The sequence below is a fragment of the Coturnix japonica genome, chromosome 2 (assembly GCF_001577835.2).
Source record: "Coturnix japonica isolate 7356 chromosome 2, Coturnix japonica 2.1, whole genome shotgun sequence".
NCBI classification, from domain to species: domain Eukaryota; kingdom Metazoa; phylum Chordata; class Aves; order Galliformes; family Phasianidae; genus Coturnix; species Coturnix japonica.
The window spans coordinates 12,049,370-12,066,257 of NC_029517.1; the positions used below are offsets into that span (position 1 = coordinate 12,049,370).

At 35.2% G+C, this 16,888-nt stretch overlaps 1 protein-coding gene across 23 annotated transcripts in view; it reads left to right on the forward strand.

Moving 5' to 3' along the window:
* The window catches only part of PARD3 (par-3 family cell polarity regulator), a 424,465-nt gene that overhangs the window by 207,281 nt on the left and 200,296 nt on the right, over positions 1–16,888 (forward strand). For 12 of the 23 annotated variants that reach the window (XM_032443027.1, XM_032443040.1, XM_032443035.1 and 9 more), the window contains 4 exons: positions 1,667–1,678; positions 1,817–1,900; positions 9,874–9,999; positions 11,209–11,591. In XM_032443027.1, the coding sequence (XP_032298918.1) occupies positions 1,667–1,678; positions 1,817–1,900; positions 9,874–9,999; positions 11,209–11,591 (605 nt within the window). The remainder of the gene's footprint in view (positions 1–1,666; positions 1,679–1,816; positions 1,901–9,873; positions 10,000–11,208; positions 11,592–16,888) is intronic. The other 11 variants (XM_015853126.2, XM_032443032.1, XM_032443043.1 and 8 more) reach the window with 1 other exon arrangement.

The following is a 16,888-nucleotide window of genomic DNA, read 5'->3' on the forward strand; positions in this document are numbered from 1 at the left end:
GGCAGAGCAGTAAATCAAGTTAAATAGTGTATTCTGGCTGTGAGAACTGGACTTTTGTTCAGGCTGTTCTTCTGCCTAGGACAGTTCCAGGGGGATCACATGAATTTTGTTTTCTTCTTTCAGATTTCTATTTTTATTTTTTAAACTATAATAGGAAAGTCAGAAAGAAAGTTGAATATAGGGGGCTATAAGTACACCAGCTGTAATAGATATCTTTTAGAAGGTCTTCAGGGAAGGTAAACAGGGAGACACTGCTTGATTCCTGTAGGCTGCTTTGCATGAAAGTTAATGAAAATGTAGCCTTACTGTACAGTGAGAAAAAAACAACCCAAATTAGCTGATACATAAACTGGGACAGGAAACATTGCCAAGTGCTGTAATATGATCAATCCTAAAATACTTGTCCAAAGCTGAAGAATAATACTTTTTTTGGCTGCTGTCTCTCAGCTCTCCCACAGTTTCAATACTTTCTAGGGCTAAACAATGCTAACAGAGAATTTCCATTGTCTCATTTTAAAAAACGGCTAAAACCAGATACAAAATGTAGTGTAAAACAAGCATAAATCTTACCTTAAAATTAAAAAAAATAAATAAATAAAATATGAAACACACTGGGTTACAGAATTTTTGTTGACTTCCTAATAGTGTGTGATCTGGTTATTCTCAGAGCGCAAAGTTTTTGTGGTGCACCACCATATGATCAAGAGCCCATTGAAGGAAACACAAAATCTTTTACTGCTATCAGAGGGCATTGGTCTTGGTCTTTGCTCCATTTCTTGATTAAATTTGATTTGTATGCTTAAGAGAAACAAGCTTCTCAAAGATGTGTGTATGCATTATACACATATATATTTACATTGCCAGGAAACGTGGAAAAGGTATGTAATGCTGGAGAGAGCCATAAGTCACAAATTTAGATTGTGGCTTTCAATCAGATCTGACACATCCAGATTTATGGAGAGGTTTGGCCTTTGTGCATTATTTTCTCATCTGGGTATTTATAACTCTTCAGGGTCTACAGGCTGTGCTCCACCTTTCCAGCTGTGTGCACGTTTCAAAATCATCAGTAGGTTTGGTCCAAATTTATTTCCAGAATCTTTGCAGATACTTTTCCTGAACTTGTGCTTCCCTCTTTCATTTATACCTTTGGCTGATAGAAGGTAAAACTGAAAACAAAATGGATGGTTGCTTCAGGAGCACATGTGGTTTTTTGGGAATGTTATAGATACATCTTAAAGGGGAAACTTTTATTCTTTTATACTTCTATAGATACAGGAAGCTTTCAATAAAAGAAATGGCAACACAATAAAGCTAGAAAATTAGTTGTAAAAACAGAAGAATGTAAAGAGTTACAAATTTAACAATCTTTGTTTAATTAAGGAGTAGTTTTGTTAAGACAAATATTAATGCTTGGAGTTGGGTCTCCCTAAAATAAACAAACAAAGCATGCTACTGTTATGATCAGATTTAGGTTTTTGTCTGTGGCACTTAAGATATTTCTGTTTGGCAGTGCAAACAGTTAAAACTCACTTTTTGATATGAAATAGAACAATATGCATGTGATGATTATGCTTATTTTGATACAGCAAGGTATCAGTTGCTTTAATATTCACTTGTTTTATTAATGAAACTATTTTTGATGATTGATTTCTTTTCATGCCATCAGATTACTGTTCAGGTATGTAGCATTCAATGATGCTTTCATCACCATGATGTAATTTTTGGAATGTTTTTGTTTTCTGTGTATGTTTGTGTGGGGTTTTTTGGTTCATTCACGGTACATGTTCATATTCCCTCATTCATCGTTGTCTCACAGTGATATGGTAAAGCTCGTAGAAGTCTCCAACGACGGTGGGCCTTTGGGAATCCATGTAGTGCCTTTCAGTGCCCGAGGTGGAAGGTAATGTATCGTGTAGGATTTTAATTGAATCATAACTTGCTGTTTTGTCTTAGTTATGTTAATTCTTATATTGTGTGCATTTGGTTTATGTGGAGTATTGAATGTTTCTTAAAAGGAATCCTCAATGATTAAGAAAGGAAAAAATGTAAGTTTACTGACTGTATCCTATAATGTAAATGTTCTACTTAAAATAAGTTGGAATTGCAGGATTGTAATGTGATCCCACGGTAAACTGAGGTATTAGGATGTTTCCCTTCGGGCCCTTATAAATTATAATCTGCTTCTTTAGTTCAGGTGGATATTTAGGCAGCATTTCCCCACTGACGCTTTATAGCTACATGTTCTGAAATATCAGTTCTAAAACAGAGGCTTCCTGCATCTGCACTTGATAAGAGTGGAAGGAAAAACAATCATTATTCTTGTGATATTTGGTGTTGTCCCATCTGTTGGTGTTAAAAGTACATAGCAAGAAAAGTTGAAACGTTTTGTTTGTGGAGAAGATTAATGTGATTCGATTAACTCAGAAGCTGGACTTACTACAGCTGGGATGGTTTTTTAAGTGCATAGAAAATCATCTACTTTAAAAAAATAATTGAGGGGATTATAATAGTAAACAGTGTGCAGCACCTCTAATGCTTACTTTGGTAGAGATTTAGCATTTAGGGTCTTTAATCAAAACACTTACAGTCTGAGAAAAATAGCTTTGCTGTCTTAGTAATTAGTGGTGGATTCAAAGTTTTTATGTATGTTGAAAAAAAAAATTGTCACCGATGGCAGCAAATTTTATTTTGTTGCAGAATCAGCAGTGCTCTGACCTACCTTGACTGTTTCTTTCACCCTGCAGCTGTCTACTGCGTCCTCCTTCATTTGGGGACAGGGGTATCTGCTGCTATAGAGAGCTGCATTTACTCTGAGCTGAAAAAGCTGGTGGATAGAGACACTTGTGTCCATGGCCTCAGAGAGTGGGGGATCAGCCAGGGTTGGAGAGGACCTCACTGCTTACAAAGCACTTTCCCCATGCTTTCCATGTAATTGTAGATTTGGAGGAAGATCCAATGCTCTTCTGCCCACTTACTGCTTGCTCCAGCACCCGACTGTCCCTTCCTTGATTGCAAAGCACTGCTATGTGCTACACTGAGCAAACTTATTTGGGCAATAGTTCTTCTCAATAAAAACATAAATATACAAAACTAAAGTCAATAAAGACCTTAAACAATGTTCACAAAGAAAAAATCGGATATATCGTGTAGCTTAGTGTATAGTCTATTCCGTTTGCCCATCATGTTTTTCATTTATTTGATGTTCAGTTGCAGTTATCCTGTACTTTCAATTCTTTTCTTCCTGTTCCTTCCATTGCATTTTGAAAATGTTCCTTAAATAAGCAGTGATAAACTCATAAAGCGTAAAAGCACATTGATTTTCCCCTTTCTCATATGCAGTCAGTAGGGGCTTTCTCCCACCAAAAAGAAAGTAAGCATGTAGAAAAAAGAATGTTTCACATCTATGCTCTTCCCTTATTTTGAGAAAACATTTGGCTCTTTTGTGGAAGGCTTGAATTTGGAGTAAAATCTGTCTTCTGTATTGACTTTTGATCTTGAACAAAATTTGTGAGGCCTTCTTTATATCTGTTTAGATGCTACTGATTATTTCTACTGGGGGAAAAAAAAATGAGGTTTTATTTCTTAATGAAAATTAAACTCTCTCAGTTATTCTCTGGGAAAAGTACTGTGGATTTATACAGACATGATCATACTTTCATTTGCTTATTATCTGTCTGTTTTTACCTCTACAAATCCATCTGTCCTTTATTGGCCCTTTTGATCATATGCTTTAGGTAACAGTTTGTTCACCTTGTCAAAAGGGAGAAGGGGTATACATATTCATCACCTTATGGCTTGAAATTTGTTGAGATAAAAGTTTTGTTTACAAAATCTGCTTGCACATTTTTTAAATGGTACAGATGAGATGGTAATCATAATAGGAGGCATGAAAATGAATGCAGAGAGAAAGTAGTGAACACTAAAGTGTTTAGGTAAAGAGAACAGAGAGGAAAAGTATGAGAAGAATGAGAGAAAAGCATAAAGGGAAAGAAAGTTCTCAGTCTGTGCAAAACTACAGAAGAAATAGATGATCAGCAACAAAGCACTCAGGTTTTGCAAGTTTAATAATGATTATATCCTAATTTACCATTAGATTGCCTTTTCTACTTTTAAGAATCTTCAAAATCTTCTCAGGATCCATACAGTTGCTGAACTTTTGCCATATCTTTCTGTGAAAGGAGGTTCAGCTGACACAAGGCATATATGAAATAACATCAGAAATCTTTGTGAATAACAGTGGGGAAAGCTCCATAGTCCCAAGACTACTGTAAAGTCTATGTTATTAAAATAGAATAGAAAAGGATTTGGATATTCGCTTGAAAATCCTAGGAAAGCACTACCATTAATAAGTATCAGACGTTATTTTGGTGCAGAGCACTAATTCTGTGAGGCTTTGCCTGCTGTCCTTGCTATCAAAACATGCCAGGGAATCCAAGATAAACTGTACTTCTGGAACCTGGCAGCTAGAAATACTTAGGGCATTTAGGATATATAACCTGAAAACACAGATTAAGAACGTTATGGAAGTCTGAGGATGATGGGAAAAATAGGAGGGTGATTTTTCTTGTCAGTTTAAATCACAAAGTTAACAAATTTTATTAATTAGGGAAAAACAAAATCTATTAAAAATGATACATATAAAATCCCTATCCTAGAAAATTGTTACACATTCTTCTGTTCTGTAGTTCTCTTATTTTTGTGCTTTTAGTAGAAGTGCCATTTATTTTCTAGAGCTTATGAATGAGTTTGTATTTCACTGTAAAACTTTGGTTCTTCTTCTCAAGACACAAAGAAAAGTCACATCTTATGGCTATTGTGTACACTGAGATCCCTTCATACCACCTTCAAGGTGTCTTTCTAACAATCCTATTGTATTTGATCGTCTAGTCAGTATGTATTAACTTCTTCTGCATTTCCAGCCTTTTAAGTCTCAAAAGTAGCCATTGGGAAAAGATTCCTGTGGAGTAAATGTAAATTCCTTCACTCCTTTAGCTGAATTCAAGGCTTTCTTTGTGTGATCTCATCCTTTTAAAAGTTACATAAACTTAATTTGAAGAATATTCAAGCTGAGATGTTGAGGTGGTTGCCAAAGATTGGAAATTGATTCAGGAGTTCAGGCCTGAAAGCTGATAAAGTTATTTTAGTGCCATGCAGTAGCTCAGTGACGTAAATGTTGTGCAAAGAAGTTTATGTGCAATTTAGCATTGATCAGCCACGATAATTTAACTTGAACAAACAAGCCGGTTTGCTGACTCAGACCTTCCGCTCTTAGGATATTTGCACCATACTGGTGTTCCCGTAGTGCATCTCAGAGGTCTCTCAATGTTGCGTGGTTTGTGGGAAGCTGCTACACAACTGCTTTTAAATCAATCATTATTTTTGTCCCTTAATTGAGTTTTTGCCTTTTCATGCTGGTGACTTTACATAGACATCTAAATAGGTTATTTTCTGTTCTGTCTGATTTGATTATATTAGTTAGTTTGTAGGTAATAGGTAAATAACTTCAGCTTGTACATGCAATGGGCATTGATGGCTGAATCGTCTTCTGGATGTTAAAAATCATATTTTTATTACTCTCGTGTATATACACTGTCAGTTTTTATTATGACAAATTATCATCATTTCCATACAGCTGGGTGGCATGTGGGGAGTTCACAGTTTCAAAGAACTACTCAGAAAGACTCAGGCAATTTAGATGCCAATAAAACACTTGCCACTTATTTCTAGTTTTATCATTGGTTGTAATTTGTATTTAGAATCAAAATGTTAACTCATGTAGCTGAGTTTATTTTAATTGTATAATTAGAGTAATGAACCTTGTGGAAATACAGTGGTGCAAATGCTAATATAATCTAAGCTGTTTACATTCCCAATTATGTATCTAAAACAAATACTAAGATAGATCTCTGTACTTTGATACTGTTTCTGTTCTGTTCCCATATCAGTTAATGCTAGCATAAAATAGCACAGCTACCAAATTTCCACCTAATTGTTGTTCCTGTAGGGTTGCAGCCTTGCTATGTGTTTGCAGAGTACAGATATTCATACATTTAACTCCACAGCTTACATTGCAGAACATATTTACTGACTTTAACTGAAAAGATTAAGCAAATACAAATGTGTGCATATATTTTATGCATTGCATACACTGTTGTGTTCAAACATACATAAGAATTTATATATATCTATACTGATTTCAGTATTTTAGACTAGATTATTTACGGCATTTCAAAAATTGTATGCTCTGCTAACATAGGAAAGATAATACTGAAACTGCGATAGAGCTACTTCTCAACTTATTGGAGTTAATGCTGGTACCATGTGGCAGGGAAAAAATCCAATTAGTTTTGTTTACCATATCAGATCCACTCAATTTATCTGCACCCGCTGCAATATCAAACATGAGTTCCTGTTAATGCCTTTTTTATACTAAAATTCAAACATCAGACAATAATATGCTGAAAAAATAATGTACAAAATTTTGTTACTAAAATTTTCAGGTGTGTCCATTTTCTACAAGTTCTAGGACAATTTACTCTCCTAAACCACGTACATAAATCATTTACAGAATAATATCTGAAAGGAACTTTGTTCCATATGTCTCTTAAAAAAATAAATAAAAGAGAAGTTAGGCGTTGTGAAGATCCTGGTTTCAAATTTGAGGTAGGCCTTCATACAGCCTTGGGTGTCCTCAGCTTTATGTGCCTGAGTTAGGCTAGCTGTAACATTTGTTAGAAGGAAAATCCCACGTGAGCACCATATGTTGCATCTGAGATGTGCAATCTTGCATTAGGAGAACTCATAGCCTTTGTTTAATGAGATTATTTGCAATTTTGACTGGCAGCTAGCTTATGTGTTACATTACCATTGGTTAAAGATTACTATGATTTCTACTAGATTCAAGGATGGAGGTAGGTGAATTTAATTTAAGAAATGAGAAACCATACATAAAGATGTGCCTTGCATTAATAATTTATTAATATTACTTCAGAATGCAAATTAGTAGAAAGTTATTTTTCTAGAAAAATGCTATGCAAAAGCCATTAATAGGCCAATTGCCTTGTATTTGTAAGTACGTGCAGATGTTGCAATGAAGTAATCATAGCATTTTACATAGCAAATAATCACCATAGTGTTAACTTTGAGTATTGTAGTTTATGTAAATATATGTTCATGATAATATCTTGAGATTTCTGATCTATAGCCATAAAACAAAGGGTCTTTTACACTTACTATGTATGCTGTCGTGTAACTTCCAAATTATGAATTCTGTGGGCACTGTAGTGGGCATACCCACGTGGAACTGTTGTTGGGCACAAAGTGAGAGGAAAGGAAGAGCAGACACAGCCCTTCCCTCTCCTCCCTCAAATATCGTTGTGCTTTTCTCTCAAGTGTAATCTTCTCACTTTTGATATTTGATTGCTCTTCCCCTGTTAGAATACATCTCCAGTAACTTCACATTGTGGGCTTTACTCGCATTGTCTACTCAGGGATATTCAACAGTTTACATGTGAAAATTTAGCAAATTTGTTTTCTGAACATCAGTTTGAAATATATGAAAGCTGCAAGTCTGATATAACAAATGTACTGAAGTCATACAGGTGTTTGTCTTTTTCTTAGAGAAATGGAAATATTTTTATCATTGACATTCATAAATATTATGGTAGTTTTTCTGAAACTAAATACATAATTCTTTAAGTTTTGTTTTCTAGAATTAATGGTTACAAACATAGCCTGAGATTGTACTCAAGGCTTATAGGAATGTATAGAAGTAAAGAGGGACAAATATTTTAAAATTTTCTTCTGTGCTTTACTTCCTTTGATAATTCCTCAACAAATCAACAAATTTTAGCACAATTACTACGACACAACATAATCATTTAGCTACTGTTCGATTGCTATGGACTCTAAGATTTTTTATTTCATGCACACTGTTATGAACTGTTTGTGGGAATGGGAGACAGTAAAAACCTAAAACCATCTCAGCAGTACTTCTCAGATTAAATCCAAAAAGTGAAGTGTTTTGCTATCTAGTGAATACTATCTAGGTTTTTGCTTTGGAAAACACTTTTTACTTCTTTATTTTGTTATTCTTAGAGGAGATGCAGGGTTGTTGGAAGGAATCTGCAAAGCCAGAGCATATCTAGGTGGAATGGAGAAGGATAAGACTAGATACATACCAGTATCTATTTTGTTTTCCAAACATTTTCTGAAATGCTCGGATTCTATAGGAATAATACTTTACCTGGATAGAATGTATCTGGTCATTGTGTTTGCCGTTGTTACTGCAAAGAAACAGATTGCTAATTGTGACAGCTGAGCTGAAGCCAAGCCCTATCACAGCATTGGTGACTGCACCCAAGCGGTCCATTGGGAACCAGATGGGAGTGGTGAAGGTTTGCTGCTGATGGGAGCTGCTCAGGTTGAAGATTAGTCATGCATTATGGTAGATGTTTGTAAAATACACCGTATCATCTGAAGGCAGAATAGTACCAGCTAAATGTTAGTGTCTAATTCAGGCTTAGTTTGATGATTTGTGTTGTCAAAATGATTTATGTTGTTTTTCTCAGAGTCTGTTTACATGTACAGATCCTTTCAGCAACATGCCTTAATGTCTCTAGAAGGTTCCAAAGTGGAAATACTAAAAAATTGTTTCTCTTACTCCTTCATCTGGCTTGTACAAGAGAAAGCGTGACTGTTCTGTAAAATAAATGTCTTGCATATGTTGGTAGTATCTTGAGAAATGAAGAATTTAAAGTGGAAGACAAAGTTAAAGCTATTTTTTTCTATTCTGACCCATTTGATGAAGTGCTCAAGTGCACATCTAACTTTTGAATCATGAGGAGTCCATTTAATCATCACTGACTACTCATTTTCTTTGAGGTACGTGTGAACCTACAGTGCTATGTTTATTGCAAGTTTTGTTCTAAAAGGCATATTGTGATCTTGCAATTCCTGTCATGCAGAGTTACCTTGGATGCTCTGAATTTGACCCTCTAACACAGCCTTTGCAATTTCACTATGAAGCTGATATTTAAAACAAACAAACAAACAAACAAACCACAATTCAGTGTTGACGCAAGAATCATCCTGAAGATTTAATTCTTCTTCAAAACAGCACTTCATATATTGAAATATCACTGACTTTTCAGACAGCCCTACCAATACTTCAGAAATTCCCTCTTCGGGATCCATTTCATAATTTCAAGCTGAACATTTATTTGTATTTTCTCTCTCTGAATGTCAGCAAGATGACACAGTACATAAGCACTAAGGCAGAGGTGGTCAACTCATTGCACAGAAGCTATCAAATGGTAATTGTTTCCAGTTATTACTGATCCAGTTCATCTAAGATAATACAGTGAATTAAAAGTGACATTTACGTTTTTATTTTTAGTTTCCTCTTTGCCGCTGTGCAAGAAAGAGTAAGGCTTACAATAAATGCATGAGATGACCCCATATTTCACTTGCACAGGAGCAGTAATGAATGGCTGTTATACCCTCTGCTAATTCAGAAATTCAAATTTTAAGTTGAACTTGTTCAGCTTCAGTTAACCATTAGAAAAGATGTAGAACTTCTTGGTGTCAAGTTCTTCTCTTCAGATATCTATGCCTTTTGCAAGAATAGTTCTGATGTCATCATACTCACTGCTCTTCTTATACTCTTAAATGACATGCTGGTTTCACCTAGGGTCTTTGTTTCATGAATTCAGGTAATGCTTGTAAATTCTTTGAAAAGCTGGTATCCTTCTCTCAGATGAAGATGTTTTAAAATTTAGTTTCTATAATGAATATGATAAAATATTAAGTCAGTATGATGCTGTATACTGCAAACTGCTGGAACTGTAATCACTTATAATCTTAATGTTCCAGAACCCTGGGGCTACTAGTAAAGCGGCTGGAGAAAGGTGGAAAAGCTGAACAAGAAAATCTTTTTTGTGAGAATGATTGTATCGTCAGGATTAACGATGGAGACCTTCGGAATAGGAGATTTGAACAGTAAGTTTAGATACTGCATGATACATTTTGTTATTTAATTTCTTAGCACTGCACCATGCAGTAGTTTGGGGCAATAAATGATCTAAACTTTATTTTGTCCAACATAGCTATAATATAAAAATTCAAGATTACTCTTGTCATTACAATATACACAGTTCCTATTTGATTATTTTTGCTGTGGTTTTGAATGTTACAGACTTTACCCTTTTGCACTGATAAACTGTTTACCATAAAGTTCCCACGTGATTTTTGCTTTTACATCATGTTCATTGTATACAAAGAACAGAGAGGCTGAATTTTTTAACATCTTAAAAATAATTGTAATCTTATGTGTGGAAACTAAAGGGACTTTATAGACAAACTTTCTAGAGAAGTTTAAGACATGATACATTTTTTGCGTGGTGGAAGTCTGAAGTTGGTAGAATCCTGACATGGTGAATGAGAAAGACTTTAAACACTGAAATCAGTTTGTATGTCACACACAAATAATTAAAGGAGAAAGCAGAAAAGATATATGCAGAAATGTCTGATTTTAAAGATGACAATGTTGTTCTAAAAGTTTACATATGTTGAGAGCCAGAAGAAAATCATTTAGGCTGATTGCCCTGTACTTTAATGTTCACTTGAAATACTTCCTTCATGTCTTTATCCTTTATTGGAACATGACCCCTTTACCACATGGTGAAAAGCACTTTGTCTCCACACGCTCAAAGATTCTGAATCAAAATTTAAGCCTGAGGAGACTTTTTGATTTTGTGTGTTCAGCATTGTGACCTAATGCCCAATGTCTGTTTATGACCTACTCTATGTATAAAGTGTAATTTTCATTCCAGTAATTCTGTCGTCAGTGCGATTACTGTATCTGAAGAAACAATTATCAAGGTTCAAAGCAAAAAAGTACGTTGTAATTCTGCCATAGAACAATCTGCCTTTCAAGATTGTGGTTAAAATTTTTGCTTTTCTAAGTATTTGGAATGTTAGTTTTTAAGCATATTTAACTATTGTGTTACCCTATGGCAGTAAACCTTAGCAGAAGGCAGACAAAGAAAACTAATGAACAGATTCAGGTTTTATACTTCTGCTATCGCCTGAATTTCTGCTATGTGTCTGTCAGCTCATGTTGCTTAATTAACATCAGTAATTATGCTTATAATGTGTTGTAGTCTGCCAGTCCTAATTTGCTAATTTTCTGTTCATTTTGAAACCTAGAGCACAGCATATGTTTCGCCAAGCCATGCGTACGCCATTCATTTGGTTCCATGTGGTCCCTGCAGCAAATAAAGAACAGTACGAACAATTGTCCCAAAGCGAGAAGAACATGTACTACTCCAATCGGTTCAGCCCCGATTCCCAGTATAATGACAGCAAAAATATTCACAATTCTGGACTTCACACGTTACAAAGAATGTCTAGAGCGGGTAACCAGTCTGATCAGACTGAGTCCTACTCACAGCTACCTCATAGTGTGAATTCATCAGGGAAACCACCTCCGGGCCTGGTACCGTCACCTCAGAAAGTTCTCACCTCCACTGCAAACAGTGGGTATAACACCAAAAAGATAGGGAAGAGGCTCAGTATACAACTAAGAAAAGGTAAGGCACCAGTGCATTTCTCATATACTTTGAGATATATGGGTGTAGTGTATGTCCTTGTGTCCAGTGTCGTTATATTAGGCATGGCAGTTTGCAGTAGGATAAGAATGGCAATGGATTGATTTCTGAAACACAGATGCTACTCACGTTCCCAAACCAAACGGTTGTGTAGTCCCCAGCAGCAGTCTTTCCTTGCGTTCAGTGTGTGCAACATATTTACAGAAGATCATTTTTGCAAAGGCTTTGACATTGTTTCCTGTCTGTTAACTAAAAGAGAAGTGCCATGGCTTTTACAGCTTCTGTTGGCCAAGACCCAAGGAGTGAAGAACTATTTAACTAATAAAAGTAAATGAGCTAAAATAACCTATATTTTGTAATTTCTGTATATTTTCTGTATACTCTATATTTTCTGTGTTTGCTGTGTATTTCTGAACTTTGTGGTTAGCATGACTTTTCAAATTGTAGTTTTACTGTTAGATTTCAAAAGTCTGTTGAATTGAGTTAGTAATATGGACTTTCTCATTTCTAGCTAGCATGTTTTCTTTTAAATCCTCTGGGATGTGAAAGTTGTTGTTTAAACTGTAGAGATGAAATGTGATATTTCCTATCTGGTGTAATTTGAATAAGGGTGAGAGACTGTTTAAGAGCAGAGAAGAAAGTGGTGCATGCTTATCTTGACATCTGTCTTGTATGTATATACTACATGTAGATGCAATGGTACACCCATGGAATTTTTATCATATGTTAAATGCCCTTAGTGAGAAAGTTTGGTATTTTTATAGAGTTACCATCTAGATCTTTCAAGATTGTTTAAATTGCAGTAAAATGGCTTTAGATATAAGTATTTCTTAGCTCCTGATAAATGATTTTTAAAGGATTATGCATTCTGTAAGCTATGTGACATTAGAAGGAGCATGTTTAGGGTAGGTATAATTTTGTCTCTAGGAACAAGAACAGTATTTACATTTTGCAACAAAAAGTTTACCTGTGTGACAACATTCTTCATGAACTTTGTTTTCCCCATAGGAAATTGTATTTTCCTAGTGTTGATAATGTTTTATTATTATTTTAGTAGAAAGACATCAAAGACAATGCATTGAATGGTAGAGATTTTAGTTTCACAGGTGCCAGGCTACTTGTCACATTATCATAATGCTTTCTTTTCTATGAACTTCATGTGAACCACCAGATTGAGTCTTTCTGGTTGCTGAATTTTAAGCTCCACAAACTTAGATGACATAAGGTTGAGTTGACAGTTTGCTTCTGTTGTTGATGCTCCTTCAAGAAATACTTGAGGCCATCAGCTCAAGTCAGCCTGCTTGGAAAAGCATTCTCCTATTAGATGCGTAAGGAGTTGCTGTGCTTACAAGTAAGCTCTCAGTCACTGCAGACTTTTACCTATTTTTTTATCTTTATTTATTTATTTTTTTTTTTTTTGTGTGTGTGTGTGTGTGTCCATTGGAAGCCTATAGAAAAGTCATTTGGACATTGTATAAAATAACCCCTAGCCAGGAGTGTAAATACAGTTTCCAAATAATTTAAAAGCATATACAAATGAACACGGAATATTGAAAAATGACATTTTTTGCATAAAACGTGACAGAAGTTATAAGAGATTGTAATTTCTATTTATTGTGCATACTCTGACTGTGATACGAGTCTGCATTTTGATCCTCTTTCACTGGATAATATTCATCAATAACTACTCCCCGAGGTTCTTTAATAGCTTTGCTAGCACCACTATTTTAGATGGTTTTGGAGAGGTGGAGATGCCTGGTACTTGCTGATGGAAAGTGATCTACAAGATACTTTAACATCTAGTTCACATTAGAAAAAATTTCATGTCTCTTCCACTAATAAAAGCTTTAAAATCCGTATCTGAAATATATTTCAGATGTTTGCAGGGAATATTTGCTTTTACTGCTCCTTATATGAGAATAATACGTTTGAAGAAATGACACCTAGCTCAGATTGTGGAGAGACAGACAGAAAATATTCAGTGTTCTGCTTTTTTTATGCATGATGATATTAAAAAAATAAATATCTATGCATAAAGAAGGATACCTTTATATCACTGCTGTCTTTCATGTGTTAGGATTTTCTGTGAGAAGAATTAACAATGTGAGTGTTAATATGCACTGCAAGGTCTCCCTTTTTGTCTTTTATCTGATCACTCTGTGAACATAAATGTGGAATAGCAATCAAAGTGAAACACTTAAGTATCCCCCAAGTTGTTTGTTACAAATACAACAAGGATGTTGATCATTTCCAATTGTTTCTAATGAAAGATGTTGTAATAACACAAAATTAATGGAAACTTAACAAATGTGCTTTCTTTGTGTCTAACAGACACCAACTATCATCATTAAATTAAAAAAATGTGCACTGAGATATACAAGTTTCATCTTGAAATTCACTTTTTATTTAACCTGGGTTTTCTGGTTAATGATGTAGTATATGCGAATTGACTCCTTTTTAATACAAAGAGAGCTTTATCACAGATGTTTTTCTATATATTGCATGAGCTATATTGTATAAGATGGTGCAGTAAGATAGCCCCACAGTATGTGCTTCTGTAATTATGATTTCTTAATATTTATTGCTGTTTTGGCATTTTAAAATAACCTGATCTTTCATAGGATTTAGCAGTTTAATAAAGTCAGAAGAGAAGGTCAGTCATATGTTTCAGTCAATGCAGAATGTTTGTTGGCTTTTCTAAATGAAAATGGATATCTGTTTATCTTTCCTTAAAGGTCAGGGCCTGAACTTTTAGCATATAGATGTAGGGTTTATTACTGATATTCGAATGCTATTAAGGGTGTATAACAATCTGGCTTAATAGTTCACACAAATTAAGATAGCACAAGAGATGACAGCCATCCTGTTTATATATATTTTGGTGTAAAATCATAGTAAGTACAAATAAGTAAAGAAGTACTTAATAGCTAATATATAGAAAAAATGCAATCACTGATATGACACCAGCAATATAACAAGTGGCAGGACAAATTTTGATCTCACATACAAAGTGCAGTTCCAGTGATTTTTTTATTTTTTTTATTTTTTATTTTTTTTGCCTGCAAAGAGAGAGAAATTTAGACCAGCGCTTATAAGTAATAAATAACCTATCATTCAACAAAGGATTCTAAGGCTCGAGTCTCTGAGCACTTGTGGCATTTAGCCTGATGCTCACTAAAGCATTCAAAATGTTGATTTTCAGTTGGACGTTGTATTAATCAGATTTCACATATACTGTTTTTTTACATCACTGTTCTAAGAAAAACCTGACGTGCTCAATCTTTGAATTAGCTTCCTCAAATTTGATTGCCCTTAAATATGGTAATACTCACTGTGTTGGATCATATCTATCTATAACTACATTTTTGTCTGACTAAACTGATCATATCATTCTTTCGCTGAAATGTCAAACCTGAGCTCTTGTTTTCAAAGTTGATTCTTTTCTATGTTGGACAGGGAGGAACCTGATGAGGTTTAAGTGGAGCAAGTGCACCAGGGGAGGAACAACTGCATGCATCATTACAGATTAGGGGATGACCTGCTGGAGATGGCCCTTGTGGCCAAGGAAGCCAATGGTATCCTACCTAACTGTGCAACCTATTGTAGGGTACCTGCTTTAGCAGGGGGCTTGGAAGGAAAGTCAAGAGATCATGAAGTCCAACCCCCTGCTAAAGTAATTCTAGTTCCGTCAAATATTATTGTTTTCTCTTTGAAGTATTCTGTGCAACTGGGCTTCTGCCCATATCACCCAGCTTCCAGAGTACAGCTTAACTGCCAGCCATAGCTCAAAGAGTATTTATCTCTTGCAAAATATTATAGCTTCAAGAGAAATAAGAAATAGAAGTAAAGAACAACCTTACAGCCAGAAAGCTGTAGGAATTGCCAGGTCTGTCACAGAAAGGGCCTTGTAGCTGTGTTCTAGGCGTTGCTTAGACCTGAAGGAGGCACTTTGTGCACAACAGAGAAAAATGTGTAAATTTCATATGTGAGGAGAATTACAAGACTTTTTGCTCTTCATTTTCCTCTTGGATTCCCATTTGCTTGTTCCCCCATCTGTGGTTGTTAATGTTGCCTCTTGTTGCAGCTTGACACTGCAAGACCTGCCAGGCGCCTGGGCTCTACACAGCGTAGCACCACAGCACTCAGCCTTGCAACACCCCTCTTTCTTAAAAAAAAGAAATCATTAGAGACACAAATGAGTTGTTATGGATAGCTTCTAAGTATGCTAAATTAGAATATAAAAAAGATATTAAGATATATAAAATATAAGGATATTAAGATAATGAATGCATCCAGAGGGCAACAAAACTGGTCATAGAGCTGGAACCGATAGCAGGATGGGAACAGCATGAAGATGTATCAGGGCAGTTCAGACTTGGTTCAGGAAAAAAATTCTTTACCTTGAGGGAGGTCAAACACTGGAACAGGCTTCCTGGAGGGGTGGGTGACTGATGCCCTGTGCCTGTCAGTGTTCAAGAAGCATTTGGATAGTGCCCTTAAAAATACATTTAACTTGGCTAGCAATGAAGTGGCCAGGCCATTGGACTTGATGATCTTTGTAGGTCTCTTCTAAACAAACTGTTCTAAAATTACATCATATTTGCTATAGAGTAAAGCACACATATAGAAAATCACTTGTTTTACTTGTGTTAAGTGGTTTATACAGTGCAGCATAAAACATGGAATCCTAAACTGAACTTGACTATTAAGTTACCCTGCATTATGTATCTGAACTGTACAGATTTACATGCATTTTTCTTCATATTCTCTTGTTTTCCCACATGTTTTTTTCAGCCAGACTTTGAACTGACATTTAAAATTTTTATTTAAAATTTCTTTTGAAATGATTGAAATGTTCTCTTAGAAGCAGACTGATTTTAGATTTTCCTTTGAGATGCAGTAGTGGCGCTTGTCACTTCTGAGATGTAGTAGATTCCTCACTTGTTTAAGTGACCTTGAGAAGTAAGATTCAGAAGTGAAGCAAATAACTTTTGGAATTTACTGGCCACTGAAGAAGAATAATCTGCATCAAGTTTCACCTTTCCACTTTTCCTTTCATACTTCTGATCATTGTTTACTGGGAGACTAGAGAGAAAGAGAGAAAGAGAGAGAGAAAGAGAGAGAGAAAGAGAGAAAGAGAAAGAGAAAGAGAGAGAAAGAAAGAGAGAGAGAGAGAAAGAAAGAGAGAAAGAGAGAGAGAAAGAAAGAAAGAAAGAAAGAAAGAAAGAAAGAAAGAAAGAAAGAAAGAAAGAAAGAAAGAAAGAAAGAAAGAAAGAGAG